This window comes from Camellia sinensis, chromosome 1 (assembly GCF_055761805.1).
Source record: "Camellia sinensis isolate YWXY chromosome 1, ASM5576180v1, whole genome shotgun sequence".
Taxonomy (NCBI): domain Eukaryota; kingdom Viridiplantae; phylum Streptophyta; class Magnoliopsida; order Ericales; family Theaceae; genus Camellia; species Camellia sinensis.
In genome coordinates, this window is record NC_138961.1 from 247,656,751 (window position 1) to 247,672,661 (window position 15,911).

General features: G+C 33.2%; 1 protein-coding gene and 1 long non-coding RNA gene across 2 annotated transcripts; both read right to left on the reverse strand.

Moving 5' to 3' along the window:
- Positions 1 to 5,791: 5,791 nt before the first annotated feature.
- On the reverse strand, positions 5,792 to 6,377 carry LOC145790749 (uncharacterized). Its single transcript, XR_014329867.1, has 3 exons — positions 6,336 to 6,377; positions 6,000 to 6,231; positions 5,792 to 5,968 (listed from the first exon to the last, which is right to left on the reverse strand). It is a non-coding gene; the product is annotated as an uncharacterized LOC145790749 (long non-coding RNA).
- A 1,849-nt stretch (positions 6,378 to 8,226) lies between these two features.
- On the reverse strand, positions 8,227 to 11,259 carry LOC114323126 (U1 small nuclear ribonucleoprotein C-like). Its single transcript, XM_082922060.1, has 4 exons — positions 11,200 to 11,259; positions 10,901 to 10,942; positions 10,559 to 10,817; positions 8,227 to 8,869 (listed from the first exon to the last, which is right to left on the reverse strand). Exons 1-4 carry the CDS (start codon positions 11,257 to 11,259, stop codon positions 8,607 to 8,609), a joined length of 624 nt encoding a protein of 207 aa, XP_082778186.1. The 3' UTR covers positions 8,227 to 8,606.
- Between the last annotated feature and the right edge of the window lie 4,652 nt (positions 11,260 to 15,911).

A 15,911-nucleotide genomic window follows, 5' to 3' on the forward strand; every position in this document is an offset into this window, starting at 1 on the left:
TCCCACATCGTTCATAATCTAATTAGAAAAGAGATAGTGTAAAATTTAAATATTCGTAGTAGTATAATTGTAAACTTATCCCACATCATTTAAAAACAACGCATAATGTTTGAATATAAGGGGTGATTGAGACATCTAATAATTGCCGAGCTATGTAGCGTTAGCTTATGACTCAAGCGAGGGCACCAAAGTGTTTGGATGATGGTAAAGTTGATAGATGGCTTTAACGCTTGAACTCTGGCTAGACCAGCGAACCTGTAGGTTCTACCTAGCTTAGTTGAACTCAGGCTAAAACGATTAAACCACTAGGTTCTAGGTAGCTTGGTTGAACTCAGGCTAGACCGAGTAAACCTCTAGGTTCTAGCTTGTAACGCCCTCAAAATAAAAACAATAAACCCATCAACAAAGACATTCATTAACATATGAAATAACCACATTCTTCTATTCATCAGAGTTTCATTACAAAAGTATTACATGTTAACAACAAAAGCAAATGCCCTATGGGCTTACAGCTTTCCAAGTTAACACTTGGTTACAACAAAAGAGTACTAACTCATTTACATATTTAGCCCTTGGCTTGAATTTACATGTAATACATCAAAAATAAAACGACAAAAGTATGTCCGCCACTAGCCTCCCAAGCTATGTCCTTGGAGGTGGCATGCTACCTGTACCTGAAAATGATATTCCCATATAGGGTGAGCCACAACCCAGTAGAAATACACTAAACCAACCATGAACAATGACTAAAAGATTAGCAATTGATAGATGGCCAACACTGATACATTCACATAAATCTCAAATTTATGTCATACGACTTACGAGTCCAAGTTACTTTCCATTTTCCCTTTTTGTTTTTAACCGATAAGCATGTTAGCTCTATCATTAACCCAACAGATATGTATAACAACAATATCTCACATTCACAGATAAGCATATTAGCTATATCCACATTCTCAACAGATATGTATAACAACAATATCCCGCATTCACAGATAAGCATATTAGCTATATCTATACTTCACAAAGATAAGCATATAAGCTCTATCTTCACTTCTCTAGACAAGCATAAGAGCTGTATCTACGGAGTTCATCCCTTATCTTCTCCCAACACTATCCGGTTTAGAGGTACATCCCCTATCTTCCCCTAAACCGCGGAGTACATCCCCCATCTCCTCCTCTACACACAACGTATACAAACACATTGGTTCTATATACAATCACTCAATACATACAGTTAATGTATTCTATAAACCGTCAAATTTCATGACACATTCCATTGATTAGTTTCCGTTTGCCTAATCATCATGCATTGTCTACAACAATCACGACTATCCTCCACCGATAGCCCCAAGCAGTTATTTCTAAACAGAAAATAAATGCACAAATGGATATTCAATCAACATTTCATTTCGGTGAGCGATAAATAATTCAACTACACCCTTTAACCCTTTACATTCCCAATCTCCGCAATCTCATTTCATTTCCTCATTTCTCACAATTAATTATCTCAATTAATCAAACAATGTAATTAGGTCATTTCCATAATTACCATTACAACCCTTAGGTCCCATCTTCATCAATGATTCAACATTTATTCCATTTCTCTATACCAAGCATACATCTAGGTTTATTATAAATAAAACCCCAACTTTTGTAAAATAACACAAAAGCCCCAAACTTTCACCAAATTACCAAACCAACCCCAACATCTCAAAATACTAAAATTTAAAGACAAAATCCATAGAGAGGAGTAGGATATCCCTACCTCAAATTCGGAGCCCCAAAGGAGAAGATGACAAAACCCAACGTGCTCCAAATCCCGAAATTTTCAGATTAAAATATAGCCCTTGACGATCAACAACTTTTTTGTAAAGGCCAAAGATGAGCAAATCACTCCTACTAGATCAAAACCTAGAGAGAAGGTTGAGTTCTAGAGTGAGAGGCTCAACAATGGTGTTTTTGGAAAAGTAGGAGAGAGAAGAGAAAGGGAAAAAGTGATTTGAAAAGTCAAAACACGGAACTTAAACCCAGTCGACCCGCTCGAGCGTCAAACACCCCGCTCGAGCGTCACTCACAGACTCTCGCTCGAGCGCCAACAATCCCGCTCGAGCGGCGGATGCACACTCCCAGAACTTTTTACAGAACCAGGTCTCCGCTCGAGCTTCCAACTCCCCGCTCGAGCGGCACTCACACAACTCCGCTCGAGCGGCCAACTCCACGCTCGAGCATCCAACGCTGCACAGGAAATACTGGATGGGTGCAATTCCCGCTCGAGCGCCAAAACCCCCGCTCGAGCGGACAGGTAAAAATCAGGGCAACTAGTTTTGGTTTCTAAACTCAACCAACCTGTAACAAACCTGCTCAACACATCCTATAACCCAAATACAAAGTAAAAAGGATGTAAACAAGATAATAATCAACTACCAACATCCACGGACACATGTCCGGATCACTGTTCAACAAGGGCAAACCCGGGATCACTATATAGCTATAGCTTTAGTTTAAGTCATTGGACAACCACTTTTTTTTTTCTTTTTTTTTTGTAATAGAAAATAAAAATAATAATATTGTGATTATCAAGGATGGACTTTTATTTTTCATGTATAAAATAAATAAATTAGTATTGTTATGATCATGGATGGATCTTGAAAATTTGAAAATCTAAATATTCTTTTGCACCCTGTGGATCGGTCCTTGGTGATGATTACAAAACATAAAATTGATGATTTTTTCTATTTCAATCAATAACATTTGGTGGGTTTAGCAACTAACCAAATAAACTCATTACTGCAACTCTTCAATTTTTAAGCATTTACCCTCGCCACTCTGTTCGGTGTCTGCGTATGACTGTAGAAGATCCATGGTGACGCGGTTGGAGTTCAGGGAGAGAGAGAGAGTGATAGTCATGACCGAACTTTGCTTGTTCCCCCAAAAAAAAAAACACTCTCCTTTGGTTTAACTTATATTTTAAAAAATAAGTTATTGAAAAAAAAAATTGAAAATTGAAAATTTGTTTGGTTTTAAATTTTAAAAATAATTTTGAGCTGATTTATAATTTATTTTTATTTTTATTTTAGTTAAATAGATGAATGTAAGAGAAAATTTAATTAATTGATGTGTAAAATGTGAGAGAATGAATAGATGAGAGGGGAAAAAATGGATAATTGATTTATTAATAATAAAAGATAAAAAATAAAATAAAAAGAAGGATAGAGAAGAGAGAAAATTGAGTATTGAGTTTTGAGTTGTATTTTAAAAATTTATTAACCAAACAATTTTTTTTTATTTTTTTATGCAAATCATGTTTAGGAATAGATTATTTTAATTGACTGTTTAATTTTTTGATTATTTTAATCTGGTTTAAATTTTGGATGATAAGTTTTTTTTTTTTTTAGTTAATTTGATAGCTGTGAAAGAAAAAAAAATAATTATAATTTAAATATAATATTTTATCTTATTAATTTTTTTGATATATTTTATTTTTATTAACTATTTTAACCTCCAACCCAACTTTCTAAACATCCCTATGCGATCCCAAAAAAAATATTTGCATGGCCTTCTTCTATTTTTTTTTCTAGATGAATAAAAAATAAATTAAAAAAATTATAAATCAGTTCGATTCAAATCAAATCATGACTTGATTTGATTTTTTCAATATACAATTGGATTTTATTTTCAAAATAGATTAATTATATTTTACAATTCAGTTCATGGATTTGTTGTTATAGTTCTGATTTAGAGCTAAAGCAAGCCTAAATTTATTGATAAATTATGAAATCTAAATTTAAGTTAGATTTCTTGAATAGTTAATGTTAAATTCATGTATTTTAAATCTACAACTATCCGAATAGACACATTCGTATTAGTTTGTCTCTTGTATCAAGTTGATGATTTGATTATATCAATTTTATAATTGAATTTTTCATATCGTGTTAATTTAGTCAAAATAATGTCACTTTAGTAATGAGCTGCTTTTTTTGGCTAGAAAAGCATGGTCAGATTCAATGATAAGTTTTGTGGGATTGTCTAAGTGGTCTATTTTGATAATTGTTTGTTCAAACAAATTTAAAAATATAAGTTCCCAAAAAAAATTTAAAAATATAAAATATTCAAGATAAAATCAAGTTTTGAAATATGATTTAGGCCAATTGATGAATTCAAAACTCCATCAACCTCTTCTACTTGCTTCTTGTGTTGTGTATTTAATCTATATATTATAAATTACATCCAAAGTCAATAACATAGATAAATATATGAATCTCTTATACTTTTTTTTAGTCAACGCCAGATTCTTTATCTTGATAAGTACTAACTCGATAATGTCCATTACTCTCAGTGACTCATCATTCATGAACTATGTAATAAGTCATGAGTCTCAAATAAATAGTAAATAACAAATATTAAAATACACCAACAATAATCAATTATATTTATTCTTTAAGCCCATGTGTGTGAATTATTCAAATAAATATGAGATTATAAATTTAACAATCACAATCGCACGGTTTGCATCATATTTATTTTGTAATGCATTCGCAAATTTTTGTGACTCATTTCTATGAAAAATTGGATAAATACAATTTTGACTTAGAAAATAAATGAAGCTTATCAAAATAATTCACGTGATCCTGCACAATATCGAATTGGATGGTTGAATTCATTTTAGAAATGGTCAAGCCTGTCCTAAAAGAAAAATGTTATATAAATTAATAAATTTTATAAATATTTGTATTAACTAATGTAAAATGTTACATTAGGATCCACTTCATTAATATGTCGTCAATTAGTCGAATTTTTTTTATAAAATTTATTAATTTGTTTAATATCACTGTTTTAAAAATGGAGAGAAGTCAATTATATCCATCTCCTCATTTGGATTATCTGGATTATCTCAGTCGGGTTTCAGCTGGGTATGGACTTGAGAACATAGTCTCATCTTTAAGGATGTGCTATATTAACACTTTTTGTAAATCAAAGGTTTGCATATTGTCTACCCATTAATCTGGTGAATAATGAATAATTTCACATCAGTGAATATTTGAAAATTTATTTTAAAATTAGTTATAAATTTTATAAACATTTAAAAATAAAATTATAAATATCCTTATGAATTTGTAATTAATTTTTGAAGATACAATCCCCTAACTTTTTTTTTGAATTTAATATTGAGTTTATAAATAGGTGAATAAGGCCTTGTATGAGACGTCAGTTTTTTGACACCCTGTTAAGGCAACATGACCATAATTATATATCGTCCTCTTGCAGTTCTGTAATGAGTTTGCAGCTCCTAAGGAAAAGCTTGAGCACTTCAAAAACGTCACTCCCCAAGATATCATTTGTTCTCAGGTCCTTTTAAATCTTATTCTAATAAATTTGTGTATTTTTGCCTAGAGAAACAGAATCGCTTACAATTAATTTTTTTCCAAGCTTCAAACATATTGTAAAACTCACTTTCCCGAGCAACGAAACAATTGCTTTCTGCACTCAGTCAATAGTAACCAACATGAGTCCAACATCAAAATTACTACTCTTTTACATAGAGGAAAAAAAATCCTTTCAAAACTATGAGAAGTTAACCAAACTGCAATCATTAGCATCTACATTTAGCAAAAAGTGGGGTATATTTAGATTCAAGTTGTAAAAGTCTGGAATAAATACATTCAGCACGAAGTTAAAATATTTAAAAAGCAAAGTGGACTCTAAATCTAGAAAAGTAGATGTAATTACATAATTCACAGTTTGTTGAATCAAGGCCAAATCAATATGATTTCGAACCAAGATACAAGGTAAAACATGTTTGACTGCAAGAGTGTTAATACAAGACCAACCATCCCAACCAACAAGTTCAGCATAGAAACATAATAAAGGTTTGAGTTCAGACATATCAACAAAATGCCTAAATATTCTCTTATAAACCCTTGCATTCTACAATTCATTTGACCATATGTTTCAAACAACATAATACCTTTGACCATATGTTTCAAACGACATAATACCTGATCAAGGAAGCAATTCATATTCTATTGGAGTTCATTCGCCCAATGAAGATTCTTTCTGCCAGAGACCTAAATTGGTTTCCATGATCTAAATACAAAACTATTTTCCTGGAATTAGCACACTGACAAACATGCCTAGCACATTGCATACTGAATTACTCATGGCCAAGAATCACAAAATCGAACACTGGACTTGCACAGTAAGTAATGTTTCTGGTTCGCACTCTAGTTCCTGTAAAAACAACAGTCATGACAATAACATATCAATACCATTCACAATTATGAGACACCCAAAAACCAAAAAGCAAAAAACAGAGAAACAACAAAATAACAAACTCATTCTTTTGATTGTTGCCATTCTTGTATAGTCAAAATTCATATGTTAAAACAAACGAACGTACAAAACAAAACAAAACAAAAGGCCAAGACACTTTATGCTCTAAATGTCTTAGCACTAGATGCATAGAACAGATGGCATGGAAAAACTACAATATTCATCAACATAATTCAATGTTAAATTAGAAAATTAAAATAAAATTAATTAGTTTACGTTTTTGGTTTATGTCTATCAAAATTTTATAAACTGGTTTTTATTTATTTTTAAAAAAACATAAATTACAAACGCGTTTGGTTTGAACAAAATGTTTAAAAAATTTTAAAAACATAAACTAAAAAATATGTTTGTTCAGGCCTAAAATATTTATATTTATTTTTATTATTTATCACAATGGGATCACACACATTATAATTGAAAAAAATTAATTAAAAAAAATAATTGAAAAAAAAAATTAATTGGAAAAAAAATTAATTGAAAAGAAAATCATTGAAAAAAAAAATATCTAAAAAAAAATTAATTAAAAAAAATTATTTGAAAAAAAATGAAAAAAAATAATTGAAAAAAAATTTAATTGGGAAAAAATATTTGAAAAAAATATTAATTGAAAAAAAATTGTTTTAAAAAAATTAATTGAAAAAAAAATTATATGAAAAAAAAAATTATTTGAAAAAAAAATAGAAAATTGAAAACGTAAACTCATTTTTGGAGTTTACGTTTTTTCCTGAAATTTATAAACTGAGACAACCATTTATAAACCAAAAATATTATCAAACAAATTTTTATGATAGTTTTTTAAGTTTTTGTAAATATAAACTGAAAACTAAAAACGGAATGGTTACCAAACAGGCGCCAGAGTTCTGTTGACATTCTCCAACAAGTACCTCTTAACTACATACCCAAAAGATTTTCTTTTTCTTTTTCTTTTTCTTTTTTTCCTCACAAGCTCTGTAACTTCGGCAACTGTAAAGCCAACTTCCCGCTCAAAAGGGAATCAATCTCTAAAACACAACCAGAGTTCTGTTGACTTGGATATCTATTGATGATATTTTTTCATCTGCGAAAAAGGAAAAGACAGTGGGGAGGAAAAAGTTGAAGCAGCCTGATGATCATGATCCCCTAAAGGAGTAGAGTCAATGTGCTACCCATTTGAGAAACAAATCAGCATACATTACCCCAGAACCTTAAGACACAAACAATCCAAACAGATCCAGCAATGAAATGCATACCAAATGCATGTTGTCACTAGCGCAGGAAATGAAACAAGATAATTTTTTTAGAGATAAATGGTTGTAATTAATGGCCTAAAATGCTTTTAGAAAAAATGCAGTGATTTCTTACTATTTTGAGATGGCCAGATTTCCTTACACAATTTGTCATGTCCCATAAACAATGTACTGCTGCAATTACACAGTCAATAGCATTCCAATTGTGATGCATCTGAGGCACCTCATCCCACCAGTTACAGCTCAACTTCCACTTCTGATGCAATTGGGCTGGTTGAGATGGAGTCAAATATCATTTGGGTGAGTCAGTTCATCTGGACCTGCTGTTCTATTTGTGATGGATTAAACAAAATTGGGGCGTGGATTGCTTGAAGGGCTGCTGGAATGGATGCTGGTTGCTGGTGATATTTGATGGACACAATGGGTCTGCTGCTGCTATATACCCCAAGGAGAATCTATTGAATAATGTTTTGGCTGCTATTCCATCAGATCTCAACAGAGATGAGTGGGTTGCAGCATTGCCAGGGGCTTTGGTTGCAGGGTTTGTAAAAACTGATAAGGATTTTCAAGAGAAAGGTCTGTTTGAGTGCTGGTGTGCTGGGTTGCTTGAGTGCTTGGGTGCATTTCTGTTGGTGCTGTTCTGTTTGAGTACTGGTCTGCTTTGCATGGTGTCTTGGAAATGCCCTGGGTGGTGGTTTGCAGTGTTTAAACTGGGACCTCTGCTTTGGAGTGCTTGCTGTGATGGGGTTGTGGAGGCACTCTGCTGGTTGCTTCTCTGATCTGGTGCATAACTTCCAGCAGTCATCCACCTCTCGGAGTGGCAGCTGCTCTCCACTCTTGGAAGGGCTGTCTGATCTGTCTATTTTTTTTTCTCCATGCTTTTGTTCTTTTCTTTGTGCGTTGGTTTCTCACCAACTAGGAGGTTGGAGCTTGTTTTAGCTCCAAGCTCCTCTTTATTGATGTAAATTTTCCTTTCCATCAATAAAGTTTTTTTGCCGATCAAAAAAAAAATTCTACAAGATTTAAAAACAAAAACCTAGTACCATACTAATGATCAGCCTCTGGAGCTTGAGCACTCATGTTGAAACTATCAAAACCTCCACTTGTAGGTGTCGCTGAATTAGCCGCCTGATACATAGCCGGGGTAACCATTGAGGTGGAAACACTAGCAGGAGTCATAGTGGTCCCTGGAACTGCTGATGGAGCACCCATTGGTGGAGGCCTTGGGAGGTTGGTAATTTGACCAGGCAAAGCAGCAGCGGCAGCAGGTGGCCCCACCATTGGTGGCATCACTGGTGCAGACATATAACCTGATAACATAAACAGTGATCAGATACAGAATATCCTTAGGGAAACAGGATAGATAATACATTGGGGCCGTTTGGTGCCACTCTACAGAACAGTGAATCAGATTTTCACCTCATTGGCTCCTCGTTCAATTCTTTCTAAGTCATTGGATCCTTTTCCACATTTGAGAATTTCCTCCTTTCTTCCACTCTGTCCCGAAGAGCAACTAGGATCAATTTAGTCACGTTTTCATGTTCCAATTGAACACTTCCCATTTTTCTTTTTGATTCTTCTCGAAGGGGAAGATTATTCTCGTTACCACAGCTCATGGAGCTGCTTATAGCTTTTTCTATTTTGGAAATATGAGCCATGGTGTTTGGTACAGCTTTTGTTTATAGCTTTTAAGGTAGAAGTAGCTCAAATAAGCTAAAAAAATTGATTACCAAGACGCAGGGAAGAGGTTTTTAGCTTCTATTTTCTTATTATCAACTTTCAACTAAGTAGAAGTTGTGCACCAAACAGCCCCATTAAATGGAGAGCCCCAGAAGTTCACCTAGGAATGCCATCACAAAGTGGGGGGAGGGGGGGTGGAAAACTACAGTTGTCAAAATTATACACAGCACGTTTCTCACTATTGAGGGAAGGCAATCCAATGTATCTATTAAGGTTGCCTTTGAATTTATAGATTTGAAATGAAAAGATTAGGCATCAATAATTTGAGGAGTATAGTCTTCAATTCAGTGTAATGTTTTATATTTAGACATTAAGAATGGATTTAAAAGGCTTTATATTGATGAATTTCAAATAATTTGCTGAAAATAATTATTTAAAATCCTTTCATAAAAAATTCTACCTGTACAAGAATCTTAATAAAATACATGTCCCATACCTTTATTCAATCATCCACTTCAGAGTTATCAATCTACCTTCAATAGCCAATCTTCTTATAATTTTATAAAATTCAACTAAAATTCCTTTATTTGAAATCCACTTATCCAAAGCGAACTTAAGAAGATAGTGTGCTTTTTCATCTAAATAAATACCCTTGGTACAAAACCACTGAATGATAACAGTAATTAGAATCTATGCAAGAAAGACATTTTAGTTTTCTGCTACTGCATAAAATGACTTGTAATTCTAACTAGGAATTTCATGAAACCCAAACAAAACTATATGGCTAGTCCTAAACATAATGTTTCACTAATGTTGATCAACAGTCCAAACCATATTACATTGCTAGGCTCCCAGCATGCGAGTGTTGTAACCAATGACAATGACTGAACTATAAGCATACCACGGGTAGTACAATTAAGTATCACAAAAATCTGAGGAAAATGCATAGACAAAAAGACCCTGCACACACCAAAGTATTAGCAAGAAATTTATATAGGTGTCAAGGAATAAGTACACAGATACGTATATAAATATGTTCATGGTTGGACCTAAACAAATGGTCCGATCCCTGACATAAATATTCACCTGAAGCGTAAATCCACACCATGAACACGGCAATACCCTTACATGCCAGCCTAGTCTACAGTGAAAATAAATTATAAGCACGCAGGTAGTGATGAAATTAAATACCAACAAATTTGCGGGTTTAGATGCAAATTTTTTTTTGCAAATGCATCCACACACAAGTCACTGCATCCACCAATAATTAGGACAAAATTAACACATAAGTTGGGTGTCAATGAAGAAGTGTTAAACACACATCCTACCTGGAAGTGGTCTTGGCAAGACTGGTGGCCTAGCTCCAGGGATTAATGGTGAATTGACAGGTAACTGGGTGTTCCCTGCCATTGGCATCATTGGAGTGGGAAGAATAGGCACACGGGGCCTCAGTGCATTGTAAGCAGCACCAACTTGCTGGTATGCAGTAGTTTGCCCAAGATGTTCCTGGATCTTTTGGTGGATCAAACTTTGATTTTGTTGCGCCTCAAATTGCTGATAATAGGTTCTGACATTTGCCTTTATAGATTAAATGTGTAAGAAACATAATGATGTGATCTACACTTCTAAGAAAAAATAGACATGTGCCTATACAATAATACCTTATGTTTGTACCCTGCATTGTGCTGCTCTCTGACAGAAGGCTGAAATCATAAAAAAAGAGATAGTAATACATATAGAACTCAAAAATTACTATCCAATTACGGTTGCAGAAGGAAAAAGAACGGGAGGGAGATATATTTCAAACTCGACAAACAACCAAGGCCTTGAAGCCCAAGTATTACACAGGAAAACCTCAAGGCTAGGGTCTTCTTTTTTTTTTTCTAGAAAATGTATGCTGTAATAATATTGTTGTCATCAGTTAACATAACTTGTTGGGTCTGGTGAGCAGTTCCCAGACAACAATGCTACCTTTGATAGATAACCAATGTTCTGTGAGGGTTAAAAATCTATCCCACATCGTTCATAATCTAATTAGAAAAGAGATAGTGTAAAGTTTAAATATTGGTAGTAGTATAATTGTAAACTTATCCCACATCGTTTAAAAGCAACGCAAAATGTCTGAATATAAGGGGTGATTGAGACATCTAATAATTGCCAAGCTAAGTAGCATTAGCTTACGACTCAAGCGAGGGCACCAAAGTGGTTGGATGATGGTAAAGTTGATAGTTGGCTTCAACGCTTGAACTCAGGCTAGACCAGTGAACCTGTAGGTTCTAGCTAGCCTAGTTGAACTTAGGCTAAAACGATTAAACCACTAGGTTCTAGCTAGCTTGGTTGAACTCAGGCTAGACCGAGTAAACCTCTAGGTTCTTAGTTGAACCCTGCAGGTTGTGGCCAGCTTAGTTGAACTCAAGCTAGACCAGTGAACCTGTGAGTTGTGCCCGGCCTAGTTGAACTTAGGCTAGACAGTGAACCTGTAGGTTCTCTGGCTATAGCTTTAGTTTAAGTCATTGGACAACCACTTCTTTTTTCATTTCTTTTTGTAATAGAAAATTAAAAAAAAAATAATATTGTGATTATCAAGGACGGGCTTTTATTTTTCATGTATAAAATAAATAAATTAGTGTTGTTATGATCATGGACGGATCTTGAAAATTTGAAAATCTAAATATATACTTTCGCACCCTGTGGATCAGTCCTTGGTGATGATTACAAAACATAAAAATGATGATTTTTTCTATTTCAATCAATAACATTTGGTGGGTTTGGCAACTAACCAAAAAAACTCTTTTTCTTTTTCTTTTGAATATTATATTTTTTAAATTTGTGTCAAAGATTTTATATTTTTTGTGCATCGAGTGTAGAATGATCTAAAACATCACCAACTTATTTTCACTTTTATTTTTAATGAATTGATTTTCATTTTTTTATAACTTATTTGGTCCATGTAGTTGAGTAGACTCTAAAACGCAAAGTTTTTTGAAATTTTTTGAAAAAAGTTCATTAAAAATGAACCCCAGTTCCACTAAATTTTCTAATTAGAAAAGAGATAATGTAGAGTTTAAACACTGGTTGTAGTAGAATCATAACTCAATCCCACATCGTTCATAATCTCATTAGAAAAGAGATAGTGTAAAATTTCAACATTGGTAGTAGCAAAATCGTGAACCCCTCGCACATTATTTAAAAACAACCCATAATGTTTGAATATAAGGTGTGATTGAGACATCTAATAATTGCCGAGCTGCGTAGCGTTAGCTGGTGACTTAAGCGAGTGCACCAAGGTGGTTGGATGATGGTAAAGTTGAAAGGTGGGTTCGACGCTTGAACTCTGGGTAGACCAGTGAACGTGTTCATTCTGGATAGCCCAAGGTTTTTTTTTTTAACATGTATACAATAAAAAATTAATATTGTGATGACCAAGGATGGATTTTTTTCATGTATAAAATAAATAAATTAATATCGTTATGATCAAGGATGGATCCCCGAAATTTGAAAATCTAAATATACTATCGCACCCTTTGGATCTATCCTTGGTGATGATGTTCAACATAAAAATAATGATTTTTTCTATTTCAATCAATAAAATTTGGTGGCTTTTGGCAAACCAACTAAAAACTCTATCTTTTTTTTTTTTTTTTTTGAAATGTAATTATTTTTTTTTAATTTGCCTCTATATTCTTACATTTTTTGTGTATCTAGTGTAGAATGATCTAAAAACATCACCAACTTATTTTCATTTATTTTTTAGTCAATTATTTTCCATTTTAATTTTATAACTTATTTGGTCTATACAATCGAGTAGATGCTAAAATGCAAAGTTTTTTAAATTTTTTTTTGAAAAACCTCTAGTACAAATGAAACAAAAAAAAAAAAAGAAAAATCCAAATACTTACCCCAGTTCCACTAAATTTTCTTTACGAAAAATTACAACTCAATAGTATTTTGGAAAAATAATTACAAATTTTTAAATTTACCACTCTGATGTGGTTTTTTTTTTCTACACTTGCATTACTACCTACCTTTTAAATAATTCAAAATATATTCCAAGCAAAATAAACATTTAAAAGCTTTGACCAGAGAGGATTTGGTGATGGTGTCGGTTGATGGTGTTTACGGGAGAGAAGGAAACATAATCTCATTAGAAAATAGATAGTGTAAAGTTTAAATATTGGTAGTAGTATAATCGTAAACTTATTAACAACCTAAAATAAAAAATAAAAAATAAAGAAAAAGAAAAACCTATTCATTTTCTTTGCATTTTTCTAACCCAACCATACAAAAGAAAAGAATTTAGCACCTTTCACTTCATTTTTTTTCCTTCTCTTTTCCTTTCCCTCCACAAATTCAAGATTCAAACATATTGAAAAAATACAAATAAAAATAAAAAAGGAATTCGTAAAAGGCCACTTTGCAACTTGGCAATCAAGTTTTTGTTGAGTTTTAAGTCTTATTTGAAGTTTGGCTATCCGCTTTCCAATAATTTTTTTTGAAGTTTGGATATCAGCTTCCCAATAAAACTAATTAATTTGGATGGGAACCCTGCAGTTCCGATTGATTAGCCACGTTTACTCCATTATCACAATGCATTCTAAGACTGAAATGACCTGAAGGAAATTTATTAATAAGAAGAAACTGTGCAGCCATAATGGTTATAAAATACCATGTCACTTATCAGCCATTTCAATCTGTTATGATTTGATTCTAGCAGCTACGTTGTAAATACTTTAACAATCAAGACGTCATTTTTCACATTTGATATACCTACTTCAGCACATTATTTTGCAAAGTAATTTAGTGCTTGAAAAATGGAACCACACCACATAAGGGATTTGAAGCAATTTTACTTAAACAAAAAGACAATGTGACATAAGTATGTAACATAACCATGTGGTATATAAACACATTAACAAACTATGGTATAAGAATTAGTCATGTTGAGTGAAGGATTAGATTTCTTACCAGAGAAAGGAAAGGGAGAGAGGGGATGGCGGTTGGTCCTTGTAGGTGGGGAAGACAAAAGACGGTTCAGTGATGGTGGCAGACGATGGCGGCTACTACAGAAGAGAAGGAAACATAATCTCATTAGAAAAAAGATAGTGTAAAGTTTAAATATTGGTAGTAGTAGAATCGTAAATCTATCCCACATCGTTCATAATCAAATTAGAAGAGAGATAGTGCAAAGTTTAAATATTGGTAAACTTATCCCACATCGTTTAAAAGCAACGCAAAATGTCTGAATATAAGGGGTGATTGAGACATCTAATAATTGCCAAGCTAAGTAGCGTTAGCTTACGACTCAAGCGAGGGCACCAGAGTGGTTGGATGATGGTAAAGTTGACAGTTGGCTTCAACGCTTGAACTCAGGCTAGACCAGTGAACCTGTAGGTTCTAGCTAGCTTAGTTGAACTTAGGCTAAAACGATTAAACCACTAGGTTCTAGCTAGCTTGGTTGAACTCAGGCTAGACCGAGTAAACCTCTAGGTTCTTAGTTGAACCCTGTAGGTTGTGGCCAGCTTAGTTGAACTCAAGCTAGACCAGTGAACCTGTGAGTTGTGCCCGGCCTAGTTGAACTTAGGCTAGACAGTGAACCTGTAGGTTCTCTGGCTATAGCTTTAGTTTAAGTCATTGGACAACCACTTCTTTTTTCTTTTTCTTTTTTTTTTGTTTAATAGAAAATTAAAAAAAATAATATTGTAATTATCAAGGACGGGCTTTTATTTTTCATGTATAAAATAAATAAATTAGTGTTGTTATGATCATGGACGGATCTTGAAAATTTGAAAATCTAAATATATATACTTTCGCACCCTGTGGATCAGTCCTTGGTGATGATTACAAAACATAAAAATGTTGATTTTTTCTATTTCAATCAATAACATTTGGTGGGTTTGGCAACTAACCAAAAAAACTCTTTTTCTTTTTCTTTTGAATATTATATTTTTTAAATTTGTGTCAAAGATTTTACATTTTTTGTGCATCGAGTGTAGAATGATCTTAAAACATCACCAACTTATTTTCACTTTTATTTTTAATAAATTGTTTTTCATTTTTTTATAACTTATTTGGTCCATGTAGTCGAGTAGACTCTAAAACGCAAAGTTTTTTGAAATTTTTTGAAAAAAGTACATTAAAAATGAACCCCAGTTCCACTAAATTTTCTAATTAGAAAAGAGATGGTGTAGAGTTTAAACACTGGTTGTAGTAGAATCATAACTCAATCCCATATCGTTCATAATCTCATTAGAAAAGAGATAGTGTAAAATTTCAACATTGGTAGTAGCAAAATCGTGAACCCCTCGCACATTGTTTAAAAACAACTCATAATGTTTGAATATAAGGTGTGATTGAGACATCTAATAATTGCCGAGCTGAGTAGCGTTAGCTGGTGACTTAAGCGAGTGCCCCAAGGTGGTTGGATGATGGTAAAGTTGAAAGGTGGGTTCGACGCTTGAACTCTGGGTAGACTAGTGAACGTGTTCGTTCTGGCTAGCCCAAGGTTTTTTTTTTTTTAACATGTATACATTAAAAAATTAATATTGTGATGACCAAGGATGGATTTTTTTCATGTATAAAATAAATAAATTAATATCGTTATGATCAAGGATGGATCCCCGAAATTTGAAAATCTAAATATACTATTGCACCCTTTGGATCTATCCTTGGTGA

Coding starts and splice junctions, on each gene's coding strand:
- LOC114323126 (XM_082922060.1), bottom strand. CDS start 11,259: ATGTGGGATAGATTTTTAACCCTCACAGAACATTGGTTATCTATCAAA. Junction 10,943..11,199: donor CTATCAAAGGTAGCATTGTT/GTCTGGGAACTG, acceptor TTATGATTTCAG/CCTTCTGTCAGAGAGCAGCA. Junction 10,818..10,900: donor ATGCAGGGTACAAACATAAG/GTATTATTGTAT, acceptor TAATCTATAAAG/GCAAATGTCAGAACCTATTA.